The sequence below is a fragment of the Vanessa atalanta genome, chromosome 11 (assembly GCF_905147765.1).
Source record: "Vanessa atalanta chromosome 11, ilVanAtal1.2, whole genome shotgun sequence".
Classification (NCBI taxonomy): Eukaryota; Metazoa; Arthropoda; class Insecta; order Lepidoptera; family Nymphalidae; genus Vanessa; species Vanessa atalanta.
The window spans coordinates 2235599-2253977 of NC_061881.1; the positions used below are offsets into that span (position 1 = coordinate 2235599).

General features: G+C 28.1%; 1 protein-coding gene across 4 annotated transcripts in view; it reads right to left on the reverse strand.

The window, feature by feature from the left end:
• Positions 1-18379, reverse strand: part of LOC125067160 (modifier of mdg4) — a 335555-nt gene that overhangs the window by 17489 nt on the left and 299687 nt on the right. The window contains exons 5-6 of one of the 4 annotated variants that reach the window (XM_047675554.1): positions 8587-8880; positions 6594-8399 (exon numbers count right to left, since the gene is read on the reverse strand). The exons of the other annotated variants lie outside the window; for them this stretch is intronic. Coding sequence (XP_047531510.1) covers positions 8134-8399; positions 8587-8880 — 560 coding nt within the window. The 3' untranslated portion in view covers positions 6594-8133. Of the gene's footprint in view, positions 1-6593; positions 8400-8586; positions 8881-18379 lie in introns of those variants that run through there. 4 annotated transcript variants of the gene reach the window in all.

The following is an 18379-nucleotide window of genomic DNA, read 5'->3' on the forward strand; positions in this document are numbered from 1 at the left end:
CTTATATAGAAATAAACGTGTAAGACCTCGCCTAGAGGATGACTACATTTAATTTTGTTTGAAATTGGCATTAGTCCCTATGAGTAACAAGTATATCAATGGCACTCAGTTTATTAATCAATCGATCTGTCTGGTCTGGTGTATTAAGAAATAATAGCAGCTTATACATCAATAACCGACAATTCGATTCCAACTTTATAGTCCTCTGTCATAAGAATCATAATATAAAATTTGTATGCTCTCAAATTATTATTTTATAAGGACTATTTAAACTTAAACAATTTTGATCTTTAATACAACATGATTAGAGTATTTTTCGCGTAATATACTTCTTAGAAGGTATTTATGAAATAAAACAAATACGAGTCGTACGGATTTTTTAATTTGAACATTTTGATTCTTAAACAAAATTATATTAATCTGGCGCCGTAACTTCATAGTCATTCGTGTGGATTAAGAATTTCTATCAAAATATATTTGGTTTTGAATGTAGGTTAAGGCACTTAAATATATTAATTATTAGTATTAAAAATAGGATAAATAAAAGTAATATTAAACAATTCATATGAGGTTGTTTTTTATCTATACAATTAACATAAGTAAACTTTGGGATATAAAATGCTTTGGAAGAATTGAAAACAAAAACAATAATTTATAAGTTATACAACATGTAGAAAATTTTCTTTTATCTTGGTATACTTTTTTAAGATATTTTAGAATTATTTTATTCCTTATTTTTTTAACAATCAGGATAAAAAATCACATAATGTGATCAAACCATAGTATATATAATACAAAATTTTAATTGATCCTTTTGTTATTATAGTTTAAATGGTTATTTAGATAACTATTTAAATAAAAAAAAATTATATATACAATATACAAAAATAAAACACACAGTTATTTAATCATATTCCAAATATTACATTTACTCACATAATTATTAGAATTTCAAATGACATTTGATAAATGTTCTATTTAAATACATTTTGTAACATTTATGACATAATAAAATTATAATTAACTAGCATATTTTTATTAATTTACAGCTAAAATCTCATATATAATTTGTTCTTAAATGTGGTCAGTAAAAGTCATTTTTTTTATCAATGGTTTAATATTAGGCAACAGTACAATTTATTCATTTTGGTTATTTTTTTCTGGAAGCGGAGGAAGGTTGTATGATTTTCCATCTGGTGTCATCCAGCATGTAGGTGGATCATGATTGTGCTTGCCAATAGTCTCTGTGACTTTACCTGCATTGTTTATCCTTAATTTAGCAGGACAGCATTTACTGAAGAAATACCAACAATACCATAACTGGCTTCCATATGCCTTTTTGTACATAAATCTGAATGTATGATTCTGGTAAATAAATAATTTTGAATTTCCTCTTGTGTTAATAAAAATACCTGAAAAATAATTCATTTAGTTCAATGGACTATTTAAAATTAATTTGTGTTGTCTATAAGGAAGGAAAATAAAACAAATATTTTGTTACATTACTTCTTATTATTCTTTACATGACAATAGTTTTTAAACATAACATAGCTATACAATAAGCATTTTAATACTTAAAAATAGGTAATCAGATTTTCGTAAGCGAAGTTGTGATTTTTAATGAATTAGGAAAAAATGTTTTCCTTAATATATTATTTATTACATTTATAAAAGACATATAGATACATTTAAACCCAAAAAATTTAAATAAGTTACAAATTATAAGAAAAACAGAGAAACACATACACGAGATGTTGGTTTAACTTTCTAAACACTAAATATTTGGCTCCGCACGAGTTCTCTAACTTTAATCGGAATTATATTTACAACGAAATTAAAATGTATGATTATGCTATAAATGAAACATGAGTAATTTTTATAAAGTTAGAAAAAACATTTTCCCGAATCTCAATTTAGAAACAAGAAACAACTGCACATGTTTGACGTAAAAGTTGACAATTTAATTAAACATACGTTTCGTTTATTATAAGTCACACTGCATTGTTAACATATAACTAATAAAATTAATTAATAATATTATATACAGGGTAAAATTATTTACCCATTATATGTTAAATTTTTAAAGATTAAAAATCCAAATGTATTTTGTTGTATTTTTATTTATAAGACATCATGATCTTATAACATGGCAGCACTGAATTCAGTTGCGTCATGGCATTCGCGTGCGTGTGTTTTCGTTTTGGCTTTGTCGTAACAAAAAATATAAAAAATGTACAAGCAAACCAAGTAATTAAAAAACAATTCGTCGCGTGTTTTACTGTTTTGTTAAAATTTCTGTTATATGTTAGTTGAGTTAAATTTGTGGAGGCCTAGGTTAAAAGACGCGTCTTTCAATTATATATGTTTTGTGTAAATTTAAACAAAATTTAAAAACATATACTAAAATATCTTAATTTGCATAATTATTAAATATTGTATAAGTAAAAACGTATATATTAAACATTATTCTATGTGTATTTACAATAAACTGTTAAAACTATTACTTGTGTTTTATTTAAAAGCCATTATACATCATGCATGTAAATATTATATTTCAGTATTTGACACATATATTTAATGGCTATTTTAATTTCAGAAGCGAACTTTATAGCAACGAGAAAAGGAAGTATGCTCTTGGTGCACAATGGATATGCATTCCGGTTAAAAAATAAACTAGCATATGGAAAAAAACAATGGTATTGTACATCTCGTACAAAAACTGGATGCTATGTTGATGTTACCACCGTTTTTCATCAGCTGAAGACAGTTGTGAACAGGGTAAGAAACAAACACAATCATCCACCACCTGGATTTTACAGACGCAACGATGGATCATTTAAAATAGTTTAACTTTGCCGAGTGAATCTCTCTTGTATTTTCACTTTATGGTTAAACTATATGATACTGTAATGTTTGTTTTATCATAACTCATTGTTCATACTTTTGTGTAAATAGCCTGGTTTATTTAACAATATTGAATTGCTTTTGATCTGAATTCATTTTAAAAGACTGATTTTAATTTTCTACCTCATAATACCTCAAGAAAAATTATATATTTTTTTATTTATTTTTAATTAGTTTATAAGAAAAAATTAAATAATCAGACTGATTTTATTATAGAAATATTTAAGTAGTCAACAGTTATATAAAGGTTTCTAGTGGCTGCTTGTAACTACACTTGTAAGTACATATTTTACTAAATGTTTTGTATTAAGCAATTTTGTAATTATTACAAATGATATACTTACAATTTTTTGAGTAAGATTTTTATGAAAAGTATATTGAAATCAAAGCTTATGCGGTATTACTAACTAATATTTAATAGTAACACTAAGTACTATATTTTGATACATTTTTAAAATTAGAACTGATTATAATTATGAAATTATAATTATTTGTCATTTTTTGCAAACTTTAATAAATGCTTGTCAGATAAGTCTTGATGATTAGGTAATCTGATTTGTATTGTTTTTTTTTTTTATTTAAAATATTAATGTAACTTATGCAGTGTAATAATAATAATAGCCTTATAAGAATATTAATACTTGAAGTTCTGTGTTGTAAAGCTATTTAATGTTGTATAAATGTTTAATAGAATATATACATATAATATCACAATTACAAGAATACAATACGAGATAAGAGGTAAAATAATTTTAGACATAGGAAAAACACCTTTTTCAAAATGTGTTTTTTCAAATCTAATTTTTATTTTATCTTTTTTAAGAAGTAACTAAATTGCTGTATTTACAATGTTAATCTACCTCTTTAAATATTTAAAAAAAAAGACTGATTTATGGTAGATTCTAAAAAAAAAATATATTTAATAGTACCCATTTGTCAATTAATAAAAAAATCAAATAGGTATGTAAATTAAAATTATTGACTGATAAATAACATTTCTTTTTATAAACAAAAGGTTTGTTTCTTTTTTTAGTTTAATTTTAAGAAAGTCCTTGTATGTAAGACTAAGACTGCTCAAAATAATGGTTTGATTACAATGACTGTATTTTTACTTTTATATTTATAGAAATATTTTTTTAAACAATAAAATTTTATTTTACATCAAGTATGGATTAATTATTTCAACATATTTTATTATGCTATAGATGTACAACAAATATACTTTTTTTTAGTTTAAACTGTGTTTTACTTTGGCATGTTTAACAAAAAATCTGTCAACGAAATAATCAATTAAAAATGATTTTAGCATGTCACTTATTTAATAAACATTTATGTATTATTTCTTTCATATAGGATGATAAGAACCATCGCGAGATATATGAAATTGCGGATTCTCGTGATTATGTGTTTCTCTTATGTCCCTTATGATGTAATCGTCACTTCCAGTTAAGATGTACGCTTTACAGGTTTTTGATCTATGTGAGGTGCAGAGCCATCTATGTCCGAATTTTGAAGGGAAACCAGATGAATGTGAATATATGAAATTTCGGAACAATAATAATGGTCGACCACGTCTTGATCGCAGAATTTGACCTGTACAGTAAATAATAATAAACTGTAGCTTGCTTGCTGATACAGAGTAATAAGATCATTGAATAAACAGAGTATCGAATTTAATTTATGTTTTTTATAGAGAGATTAAGTCCGTAATTGAAAATAAAAAGCTAGTAATATTCCGGTTTTTTAAGTGTTTGTTATGCATGTAAGCAATAAAAAAGCTCAGACATAACAAAAATCTTCATTAGAAAATAATATATCCAATCTATATTTTTCAATTTAGTTTAGATATATTACATATTCAAAAATAAAACGCCATTTTATGTAAACTAATGTTTTATTAAAACAAAACATGTTATTTTTTTTCCATTAACGAGCATTGCTATTATATTTTAAGCTTTTATTTAGTTGATTTCGTTTCCGCCATATCAATATGTTTTGTGGTCCTTATTTTACAAATTATCCAAACATAAAAATTGCTATTTAAAGTCAACGTTTTAAACATGTGTATATATTACTACTTATATTAAAAACAATTACAATATATTAACTCTAATTATAAAATTTTTGGTATTTATCACGCTTTCCAATTATTAAGACATAAACCGGTATCAAAGTTGAAATATGGCAATAGGAACATATTCATAAATTATTGACTTGATCCACTTTTATCTTTGAAACATAAGCACCGTTTAATTTATCGAAATAAAAAAATTAATGGATTTGGTGTCTTTATGTTAGGTACACTGTAATTATAGATTAATTATTTATTTACTAAAGAAAACACAAACATATTATACAAGTAACAATCTGAAATAAAAATAATATTTTTTTTATATTATATTTATAAATAAATTATACATTTTTCCAATAAAAGAGACTACAAATTTATTTGTACTTTTTCAATAATGAAATTTAAACATAATACTAAACCAAATAATTACATTCTGGAAATTTTAATAGGACTCAATAGATATAAATATATTTTGTAACGAAGTGAAACTTCTACTATACGTAACATTTTTGAAGAAAAAAAAAGCACTTGTCACCCGTTGCCGCACGTGTTTTATTTTGTACAATATTAAAAAATAAAGGTGAGATGGAACAAGTTATGGAAGACCGAAAAATTGTTTTTTTTTTTTTATACAAATTCAACACAAAAGGCATTAAAAAGTTTACCGGTTCATATTAAACGACGAGGCTAAGGATTCAGAAATAGCCACTGGGTATCTCACTTTAGACTCGTGGTTGTGATAACCCGTGACCGCGAGAATTTCGTTATCAGCATTCGTTAATAGATAAGCTTTGCAGTTCTTCACTTTCGAGCAATACCACCTCCAACCATATTTAACAGGATGAGGAAATTTAGAATACGTATGATTCTTGTACAACAGCAATGGTCTTCCTCTTTTCGAAGTCATCACGATGACTGTTAAAAAAAAGGTTTTTAATTACATATTAGGTTAATTTTAACAATCGTGTTATTAATTTTCAGAAAAAAAAAACAAATTTGATGTTATATTTTATATATGAAGTAACGTTATATGAATGTATGAATATTTTTTGTAATGCCAGTTTGATAATAGAAAAGTTAGATTATATTTATTAGCAATAAAACTTGCAGTAATAGTAAAATTGAATTAATGTCTAAAGCCACAGTCACGTGTATGTAGATACGTATACGAGCTTGGAATTACGAAGAATTTACCAGTACAATGATGTAAATACAGCTTTACAGATACAAACACAATTATATCAACCGCGTTAATTTAAAGCAAGTTTCCGTTGCTTATATATTTTTTTAATAATGATATCAAAAATATTTATTATCTATGAAAATTTGACAGTTGGTTACTGTTTTAATCAAACGTATGTTAATCGGTACATTCGTGTTTTCCAATCATTATTAGTAAGTTAGTACATAGAAAAGTAGTATTAATTCAATGTTAATGTAATAAAAGAGCTTTTGTGCAATTTTATTATTTGTAATATTTATTTATTTATATGTAAAATGTAAACTCCAGTTTTGTCTTCATGCTCCAACTGATCATCGTTTTGTGAATTTTTGGAGAGGCAACTCACCGGCGAACAGTTTATTCTTATCGGCCGTATTATCAAATAAAATGCGAACATAAATTTAAGCCATTTATTATCAATGAGGAATATCGCAGTTTTTAATTATTACACTGAAATATATTATACTTTCGTACAATTTATATATATTAAAAAACCATTAAGCATTATAGTTTACTAGGATATTTTTATGTTGACGCGTTAATATTCATTATACTTATTACAATTAAATTAATTCATACATCATTGGAGTAACCAGGATTAGCCAATAAGCATCATATTGTTACCAGGATAAAATACACTTTTTTCACATTAGGATTCTACATAAAATAAAATACAGAGAACGAAAATAAACTTCAAGCAAAAATACTCTTTATTGTTACATAATTAACATACAATATAATTTAATACGAACACAAAAGTAAAATTGATAACTTACTAGGCTGTAACAGTGACGTCACGTTTTTTTTTGTTTGGTCTGACGTTTCAATAGATTTGCACCTAGTGCGATCACGAGCTGACATAACGAATGCGACTGAAACCTGTGTGACCTATATCTAATTTACATCACGTGAAAAGATATTCAAAGGAAGCATTATCTGCGATAATGATCTTTTGAATAACTTTAGAGCGGAAAATCATTGTATTACAAGATTTTAAATTTACGGTAAAAATCTACTCAATATATAAATGACAATAAACCTCCATAACCATGTAAATGCTAGTGTTATATAGATACATAATACTATGACTGGCAATTAAGGAACATTTTTATTTCATACATTTCTGTTAGATCCTCTTCCAATCAATGAAATAAAAAAAAACTGACACCATCAACCTGAATTAGCGTATATTTAAAAAGTGGCAACTAATTAGTTTAAGCTAAATCTTATTTAATATGATTATACTAAAAGTACGAAACGTAAATACAACGTGATGCGGAATACCTTTTATCACAAGAATTTCACTTTAGAGAGAAGAATGACAATGTTAAATAACAAGATCGTTCGATTCATCTAAAACTAAAATGGAAATTATTGATTTGTTGAGACAACTTTTACATGTAAAAATGACAATATCTTTACATCGAAAACTAAATACACAATATAATCACGATGATATTTATCTATTCTTAATTTTTATTTTTACATTTCTATGAACTAGTTAATGATTATAATGTCCTCCTGATCGACTCAGGCCATGGCGGCTATGCTCAAGAGTGTCTAGCCAACTACACGGGACATATGTGCGCAACTGTGTTTGTTCACAAGAATGTGCGCCATCACAGGTGCACTCTCTGTTCCCGCACTCTCATAATCCAACAAAGGCAAAACCAAGAAATAATTGAAGCATAAATTATTTACGTGTTTTCGGATGCTTCTAAACTATGGATTTATATTTTTATCAGCAGAAAACATAACTTTTTATTGACCAGACAGGGGGGTTAGAACCCAGGACCTCGGACCGTCCAGCCTGATAACTAGCATCTAGATGAACGAAGCAGTCATACAAATAAATATCAAAGAAATAAATAAATGGTTATGATCATTGAAGTCAGCTATAAAGATATACTGAACTTCGTGAAATAGATATCATGGGTTAATCGGATTCAAAAACGAGTGGTTCCCTAAGCGCTCCGAGCAGATGATTAGGATTAAGGTAATATTTTGGTGGATCGTGTTCGTGTTCTTCAAAAGCAGATGTGATGAGATTATTCGAGTCTGTAAACACGTAAGCGCGACAGTTCTTGAGAGTGGAACAGACCCATCTAGATTTGTTTCCTTTGTCGTATTGTTTACGATACGTGTAGCTGCGGAAAAGCAACATCTCCTTACCCTTTCTTGAAGTTATCACGACAGCTGTATCTGTTTACGGAAATGTGTTCACATTAACAAAATAACAAATTTTAAGTATTTAAAGATATCCCAATTATAAGCACGTTGCAATAACAATTAAAAGTGTTTGTTAGGAAATGTAGCGATTTTTAGATTTAATTTAAAAAAATTATTTGAATCAATACTAAATGTATTGAAAGACAGTTTTCAAGCTTACCAACTAAATCTTCTTCAGCGGACTCTAGTGAACAAATATCTTCCAATTTAGGTGTATCGTGATCATGATATTTCGATGTCATTATTATTTCATCTTGATCGTTCAAATATACGAATCCTGAACAGTTTTTCTTCGAAGAACAATTCCAGCGTGTGCCATTTTTTGTTTTGTACGCTTTACGATATCTATATCCTTCGTATTGCAAAATGGTCTTCCCTTTCTTCGTCTCGAGAAACACGGCAACGTTCTCATCCGTCCAATCTCCATCGTTTTCAGCATCATCAAAATCAAGATCTGTAACACAACGGCTCATGATAACCTACTCTATGCTTTAAATATTACCTACAGAAGGATTTGAAATAAAACATCAATATTATTTAAAATATTATTTATTCAACAACAGTTATTTTAGAATTCCAATGTCAATTCCACAATTCCGCTGCGTGACAAAGTTAAAAATTAGTATCTATCTCTATTGCAAATATAAAACAAAACGGCTTCTTTTGCCTTCATTGTATCAACGTAACTTACAACTAATTGTATTAAACTTAAGGAAATACGAATAAAAAATAAAATAACATGCAATAAAATTAACATCAATATAAAACTATATTATTCTGCCTTGCAACATTCGGCAGAGTATCGGCGCATGGTTGTGCTTATTGACCATTAATACTAATTCGTATTTATCGTTCACGTGCGCATAAACATCACATTTCCCATGACTTGGCTCGTTACAGCACCACCTACTAGTTGCACCATTCACACATACCTCCTTCCTAAACGTGTGCCCGTTGATTATGAGAAAGGTACTACCCGTCGATAACGACACTACAGTAACTAAAAAAAAAATAAAAAATAATAACGTTAAAATAATAGACAAAACAAATGCGCAAATAATATTCGTAAAAAAGTAAAGATAAGGTTCTAAGCCACACAGCCTTAAATAATACGATTTGGTAAAAATAAAATACATAAAACAAATATTAAAAAAGCTTTATTTAATTAAATAGGTATCATGTATTATTAAGAAATACACAAAGATCAGAAATTACCTAAAACAAAATCGTATATGTTCTATACTATAATAGATGCCATTAATAATACTGATTTCGATACATACTATGATTAAAGTACAAAATAAATATTTTTATTTTTAGTTATTCTAATAGTTTTTTTTTTAAATGCTAAATAGCCCGTATTCTATAACCTATTCCAATCGAAGGAGGTAAAACATGACAAAGATTATATTGATTGATATCACTACTTTCCATGCGATTTGTAAAAGCTCTTCTATATTATGCACTAAAAACAGTCAATGATTAATACATCTTTATCTATAATACAAAACTATTCCACTTCACTAATTTAATTTTACTTTCGACGACAACTTCACCATTTCTTCGCTAATCTCCAATAAAGAATTATCATAGATTATTCAAGGCCTCGACCTATGATATCGCGTCAATTAAGTGTCAAAGTTGATTATTCGTCTATAGGCACTCCTTGTTGGAATAGGCTACTTTATATTAAAATATTTACCATCTCTCGTTTTGAAAAATTTCGGTGCGTGATGATTATGTTCGAGATACGAATGGACAATAGACCTGTTAGCATCTAACCGTACTTTTGCAAGACATTTCTCCGTTAACTTCTTCGTACAATACCAGTATCGAATATCTTTGTTTATTTGACTGAACGTGTAATTGTTTATGAGGATCAAATGCCTCTTACCAGTGGCTGACGGGATGACTTGATACTGTACCCCTGTAAATGTATTTTCATAAATTATTGTTTATAAATTTAAACACCTAATTTAAGTAAAGCAATAACAAAATATAAAAAAATCAGTATCAGTTTGTGTTTTTAATTAAAAAGCATAAATAATAATCATAAGTCTGAAAATGGTTGAATTTTCAAAGAGCGTTATACCAATCTACGTCATATGCCATTTAGTCTCACAGATGTGTTATCAGGGTAAGGAAAAGATAAATAGATTATATTATATCATACATTTATTGGACAATCAAAATAATTTATGTGCTATGATTATATACTTATTTAAAGATTAATAAAGTAGATACCTAATATGGATTACATGATATTTATAACATTTCATTTTCAGTCTGAAAACTTTGAACAAATAAACTCCTCGTTATTAAAGCTGCTACAAAATATATAAACAATAATAAATTCATCTAGATATGTTACTGATAAATATAAAAAGGAACCCTTGCATTCCCCCCAGAATTCTAACACCCCTCATATAATCAAATAGTATAATTAATATTATAACAGTCTTAATAAAAACTAATTCAATATTGAACATCGAGATTCCAATCTGATATGATTTTTAGTGAAAATTAACCATAACACTACTACACATGATATCTTCGAGATAAATATTGTAGAACATTTTAGCAATTTAACAACAATAAATAAATATTGAGTCTTTTGATTTTAATACGTAATAAATCCAAGAAATAATCTGTTAGAAATTTCCAACGTGTAGACTCGGTTTAGTATAAAAAATAACTTTTTTATTAGGTGAATTAAAAGTTACAATTTATTCATCATATTCCACCTTACATTTCAATTTACGCTTAACATAGTAACCGTTTTTCAATCTGAAGTACACTGGTTGACGATGGTTGTGTTGATAGAAACTACGTACAATTTGAAAGTTATCGTTGATGTGGATATACATCCTGCAACGGTTGCGACCACGCGCTGTGCACTGCCAACACTGCAGATGAGAATCCTTTAACATCGACTTGGGATTGCTAAAAGTATATCCTTGGTACATTAGCAGATACCTTCCATTAGTCAATGAAATCATTTCGGCTGGAAAATAAATGATAGTCTGAAGAACATGCATTTTTTTATATAATGTGATTAAAAGTGTATTCATTTATTTTTTTAAATATGATCAAAACTATTTAAATGTAGTTTACTTACAAATTCCAAGTTTTTTGTATGACCCATATGTGTATCAAAATACATGAGATTTTATAGCGTACGGTACGTTAGTTATTACTTATACGGAAGTGATGAAATATAAATGTAAATAAATACCATTAAAATTATATACAATCAGTAAGAAATTTAAACAGACCATAAGTATGATAAATATTATAATATATTTGCTATCACTTGTGACTATTTCGTAATTTAAGTTCATAATGAATTTAGACTGTCCCATTTTTTCTCTCTTATACATAAACCATGATTTTTAAGCATATATGATTTTCTGGCGAAATAAATTGTATTTTTGTAAAAAAAATACATCTGATGTAGTTAGTTCATTACCCATTCACAAATCTTTTAATCTCTTTTACCCAAAGTTTACAGTCTTTATCTGTTTGTACTTGTATAATTTAGTAACGCCTTGATAATTATTTTGCATGATTAGACATATTTGGATATTACGACAAAATCGTGTCATTTTATTTGATATGTTACACTATACGAAAAATATTTGTTTAAGATAACACCAGATTAATTTACTTCTTGATTGATTTTCGTAAGAATCATACGTGTACACCTTGCACTTTAGATTTAACACATGTATTTCTAGAATATTAGCATATAAGAAGTATTTTAACATACTATTATCGCATTTAAAACGCCGTTTCTTACAGTAAACTGGATCAAGGGATACTTATTAATACAATGTATATTAAATAATAAATTATTATTTAATTTAGTGCAGTGTTGCCATACACATTTATGATGTAGTAATCTCAGAGTACAAAATGTCGGTGTATAAGAATAAACCTATAATACTTTTACAATATTGGCTATTATTTAGCGCTCCAACTAATGTATTTGTGCTCTTATTTACTAAAATTATAAGAAAACATAAAAATATTACCAAATAGGGAATATAATCATAGCTTAAATCTAGCATGCTGTTATTTTCTATCTTATTTTTAGTTATATAATTCCTAGTTACATAAATAATTTGAAAAACATAGATTTCATTATTTCTACCAGCTAAGAAATTTTGTAGGTACATATTTAACGTAGTTTCCACTAGCTGTTTTTTTGTAACAGGGAGGTGGATGAGAGTGATCGTTAAAGCTAGCGAGGACCATCAGGTTATCATCGGCGTGGACGTATTTTTTGCAGCGGTTTGTTCCTCTGTCTGTACAGAGCCATGATGTGATGCCGTTTCCACCTCTACGCAAAATTTTCGGACGACTAAAAGTAAACCCATCGTACATAAGTAATTTCTTTCCTGTCACCAATGGTAAAAGCAGACCTGAAAAAAACGTCCATATTTAACATCAGTACAAAAATAACTTTTTTAAAGATAACCGATAGTTTACTTATTTACACATACGTAAGGAGAACCTAAGGTAAAAAAATTACATTGAATTAGAAACATATATATGTAAAATAGGTTTAACATAGTATTTTACATATATTTGTATGTAAACTACAAAATCTATCTTTACTTACCGATTGATTTGTTATTATGATATAATTATAAAAAAAATGTAACATAGGTACTTCAAGATTATTACTTAAATATTTATTCGAAAGATGTTTTATATATGCCAGTAAAAGGCCGCAATAATACGAATAATTATGATACAAAAGCACGTGATAAAACAATTATCAATATATCTTTTCCGTTGAAAATAAATTAGGAACATATTTAAATAAATTGTCACAAAATATCGCTCTTGCCAAATTTGTACAATAACAATTCTTAATCACATATCTCAGACAAGTATCAAGGATCATATTTGAAAATCTTTCTCTTGTATTCACAGAATATAGTTAAGGAATTAAATTAAGCGACTAAGGGCTGACGCTATAAAAATATGGTTCTCGGTTGATAACAATAGAATCCAACAGACACATGTAATAAAACCTATGCGTACTAATACATCTTTTCATTATTTAAATTCAGAAACTTCAAAAGATAAAATATTAAACAAGTGTATAAGTCGCCAGTTCCTTTTTAACTTCTGCTAATTTTGATCCCACACCAGTTCACAACAAGTTTCACGCTAAGGTAGAATAGGAATGTTAATAATATTTCAATGAATCTGTTACTTGTTAAATATTTCTAGAATTATTCACAAATATGGAACCATTTCCTTAGTTCATAGTATTAGACGAAACATTTCATCATTTTCAATTAAATTGCTATAGAATACAGTCCACCCGAAGTTATTTCGTATAATGGTGGATCATGACCGTGTTCATGGGATATGCAAACGAGTTCATAATCATCGTTGACATGCAAGCACACGTTGCATTTCCACCTGATCCTCCCAGAACAGTACCATCTTTCACCTCCTGTCATCGGAGATGGATTCGTGAATGCATACCCGTTCAGCATTAGCAAAGTCGCTCCATCAACTGCTGTCACTACTTTCACTGTGGATGGATAAAATCGTTTGGGTACAAGTTCGATAGGTTTCTTGGATTTATATCGATAGGTTTATTGGATCTATTGCCGATTCCAATAGCAGGAGAAATAAAGATAAACAGACAATTTTAACCACGACAATTCAAAGCAAGACAATGTTGTCAACATTGGACAACATCTAAATAATCATTATGGGTTCGTGAAAAAATGACGTTTTCTTTATCGGTGAAGTTGGTATCGGAAATTTGCAAGTAACTTGGATATTAGTAGGGATATTGAATATTTATGTGATATATGTAGTTTCTAATGCATAATAATTTAGCAGATATATGGTAAACTAAGGTTAAAACATGCTAAATATGTTCAACAAACATTAGTTGTTTATCTTCCTGCACCTGCCATTGGAATTTATTATGTGTCCTAAATATTGGATACATTATGGGTTTTTCAAATACATAATTGTAAATTTATGTGTTATGAAGACAAGTAGTCTAAGTTAAAGTCTAAACGCGATTACATTTCAGAACGTATTTCTTACACTTGTAGTTTTACAAACAGATAAAAAAACACACAAAAAATTGTATCAGAATTTTAATTCGAAAGTCACACAATTTTTTGGTTTCGTATTCTGGTATTATCGTCTATAGAGTATTTAATAAGGTTTGCTTTATATTAATTTATGACGTTAAAATTATAAGGGATCCGTTCGATTTATGACGATTATTTTGTTTTAATTTAGGTTTAAAATAAAAGAAAAAAGACCTATCAATAATTATATTAAACTATAAACTACACTTACATCTAAATATAACAATAGTATTACATAAATCAATACAATAATTGTAAAATTTTACGAAATTATAATAAAAAAGAAATATTGTCATTACCAAAAAAAAAAATTATATCGTAGAATTTAAAGTGAAATAGTTCAAACAATAGAAAGTACAAAAAAACTAGCTGAATATAAAACTTATGAGTACTAAGTTGAGAAAATTTCTCAATATTAGGCGCTTAAATGATAAGTCCAATTTAATAAGTCTTTTTTAAGGAAACAGAGTTGTTTTGTTTTAAAAGACTCCCGAAGTCTTAGTGAATAAAATTAGATAAAATCTATATTAGACCTAAAGAACCGCTTTTCGTCAACCTTTCGTATTTTCATAAATGTTTTAATTAATAAAAAAAAAATTTAATGGTATTCATAGTAAATGCTGCTATCAGAAATGTGTGGGATGTGTGTTTGATGTGATAAATGATAGCAACTAGAAGGATATGCACTGACTAGCGCCACATAAAAATGGCTTAAAATCTGAGTATTAGCTTACATTTCGAGACAATCACATTAAGTAATGATAATATTAGTGGAAACAGTTACATTAAAAATATATTATAACATTACGAAAGTTGTACACTTGTTTCAATGAATCACATCTAAAGCCTACACACTTTCCGAATACCGTTTCTTAAATATATTACCTCGTATTATTTTTATGTTAATTCACCAATCGAAAATCGAATATAAATAACATCTTCTAATGTCATAAATAACATCTTCTAATGTCACCTAACTTTCATATACTTAAGATCAAGAAGTTCATGCTTGAACAATACAACATTATAATACGGAATATTTTTGATTTACTTTCAGTTTCTGAAACGTTGGATAAAGTCATTAATGGCTTTCATCTGCTGCTATGAACCATTGACCGCTAAGATTAGATCTTACTGAATAAAATTATAATAAAGGGAGTTTTTGAAGACAGCTGAAAGCAGCTAGAATTGCCAGTAAAATACTTCGATCTTCGATAATCGGTTGGGCGATTTTTTTTTTAAATAGTTTTATTATAAAAATATAAATCTATATCTGAAAACAATTGCCAATTATAAAATATTCTACATTTTTTTTTTCGTTTTTCATATTTTTATTACATAAAACAAAATTCTCTTTACAGTGTTCGTAATGATTATATTATTTTTGCGGAGTCATAAAATATACATGTTTCTGCTTGGGTTCAACATCTGGTTTCTTGTGATTGTGTTGACCTTTCGTTAAAACGACGCTCAGGTTTTGATCGGTGGTTAATGTTGAGGTGCATTCCTCGGATTTGCTAGCGTTGCACTTCCAAACAATGCCTTTCTTCGATTTAGTGCATCTGCTGAACAAGTAACCTTTATAAAGGAGGACGAATTTCCCTTTCTTATCGCCCTTTATCAACACTGGATCTGAAACCGATCATATGATCAATTAACCGTTTGATATGTTTGTCTTCTTAATAATACGTTTGCGCATCTGCCATCTCAAAGGCTGGGATGTTATGTATACTTAATTTCACACAGCCAAAAAACTTTTTGGAAAAATACAAGTCAGGTTGGCAACACCGAAGAGGTATATATATTTTTTTAGCGTTTTCTTCTCCCGAATGTTAAAACACTCTTGAAAGAAAGATAAAAATAATTATTTAAAGTATATACCGTATAAGACCTACATACCGAGCCAAGACTGGTTATACAGTCCATAATGGATTTGGTTTATACCTACAATTTGTATTTACTTTATAAAATCAAAGATTATACAATTCAATATATTGGTTTATTTTTATAATTTTATGAATATTGCAATACTAACATCGTTTTTAATATAAAGATAACGTTAGGACTCGCGTCCATCTTCATACTGTAGCGAGCAACCTTATGCCAAGAGCTCGCGAATGGGTACGCTCAAAACGCCAATGCACACCAAGTGCAGTAGTGATTAGTGTAGGCATGTATATCACTTTTACTGATCATAAGTAGTTATATTATGTAAACAGAAATTAGGTAAAAAAATCAATAGTTTATTTAATAAAATTTATTTCACAATTTATTTTATTATAATATAAATAACTTTTGATTTTATATATTTAGCATATACTTCTGTGCGGATCTTCATTTTATGTAACAAAAATTTAGTTTAACATAAATAAAATAATAAGCAAACTTGTTAATAATGTAATAAATATATTACAATAAATTTATAAGATTAATCATGTCTGTTTGTATGACTGTGTGTGCCTAATACATTTATAACTCTGTTGTTTAGGTCGGTGAAGGCAATCGCTTTGCAACACTTCATGGCCCTCGACGAACAGTACCATTTGATATGCATTTCTTTTTTAGAAAGATAACCCTTCCGATACGTGTAGTTCTCGTGACGCAATTTAAGAGCTCTCCGACCATTAATGAGTAAAAAAGTCCCTGGAGATTTGGAATACACCTATTAGTATAACGGTTCAAGTACAAGTTTAAATTTTTAAAGAGGACTCATTTTACTAGAATCAGGATATGTCAAAGGCATAAGTTTCAGAATCTTAGTTAACCTCAAAGACTAATCGCACACGCAGCTAATATTATAATACGCAAGTATATAGTAGCATAGATGTACTCTCTATCCCCTCCCCCTTACAATCTGATAAGGAGGTAAACTGACACGATCAGATAGAGAATACAGAACCAAAACTTTACGTGATTTCCGCGAGAGTGATTTTGATGGAGTGCAACATTTGCCAACTTTCTAACTCCAAAACAGCTATTATTGAAAGAAAGCCCCAATTATTATTGAAACCCAGAGCCTTGCGTTGTGCGATCTCATTAGACATTTCATAATTCAATTTTCAATAAAGTTTTCAGCTTCTTGGGAATTTACGCAAGGGTAAATGTGTATTTTGACCAGACTACTATATTATATATAATTAAATTCCACGGTGACGAGTTAATTTATTCCTTATAGCTATAGTGCAAGTGTGCAATGCCAGCTGCTAGAGCGTGTTTATGTATATAATGTATGTAAATGTGGGCACACACACTAAGTGACAAAAGATACTCAAAGACAACTGGGAATATGCTCTATTACTATATCATACATATTTCCGATTTCAAACAACGATATTATTTATTAGTGTGCAATTTTATGATTTATTATTTTCTAAAAATATTTATTTTTAAATAATAATATTTTATTATACCGGACATGTATTAGCTCAAACGTAACTTTATTTTATGAAAAAAAAAAACGACGACTTAATAATCAGACACGTGAATTAGTCATGAAACCAGTCATGTAGGTATATTTCGGCGCTTATCTTATTCAGATGAATATTAAAGATGTAATGCATGTTGCAGGAATATTCAAACTACTATTCTTTCATAAATAACAGAAAGATAATAAACATTATCATTTCATTCATAAATGTTGATACGATTTATTTATTTCATAATTAACTCCAATAACTGTTCATTGTGCGAATGGCACCAGCCGGCATAATGTGTCTCTCTTTAACGATATTTTCACAGTAAATATAAATAAGAGTTAGTTAAAATAAATTATTTTAAGATAACACGTCCTTGATATTACAGTATTGAAAAATTATTTCC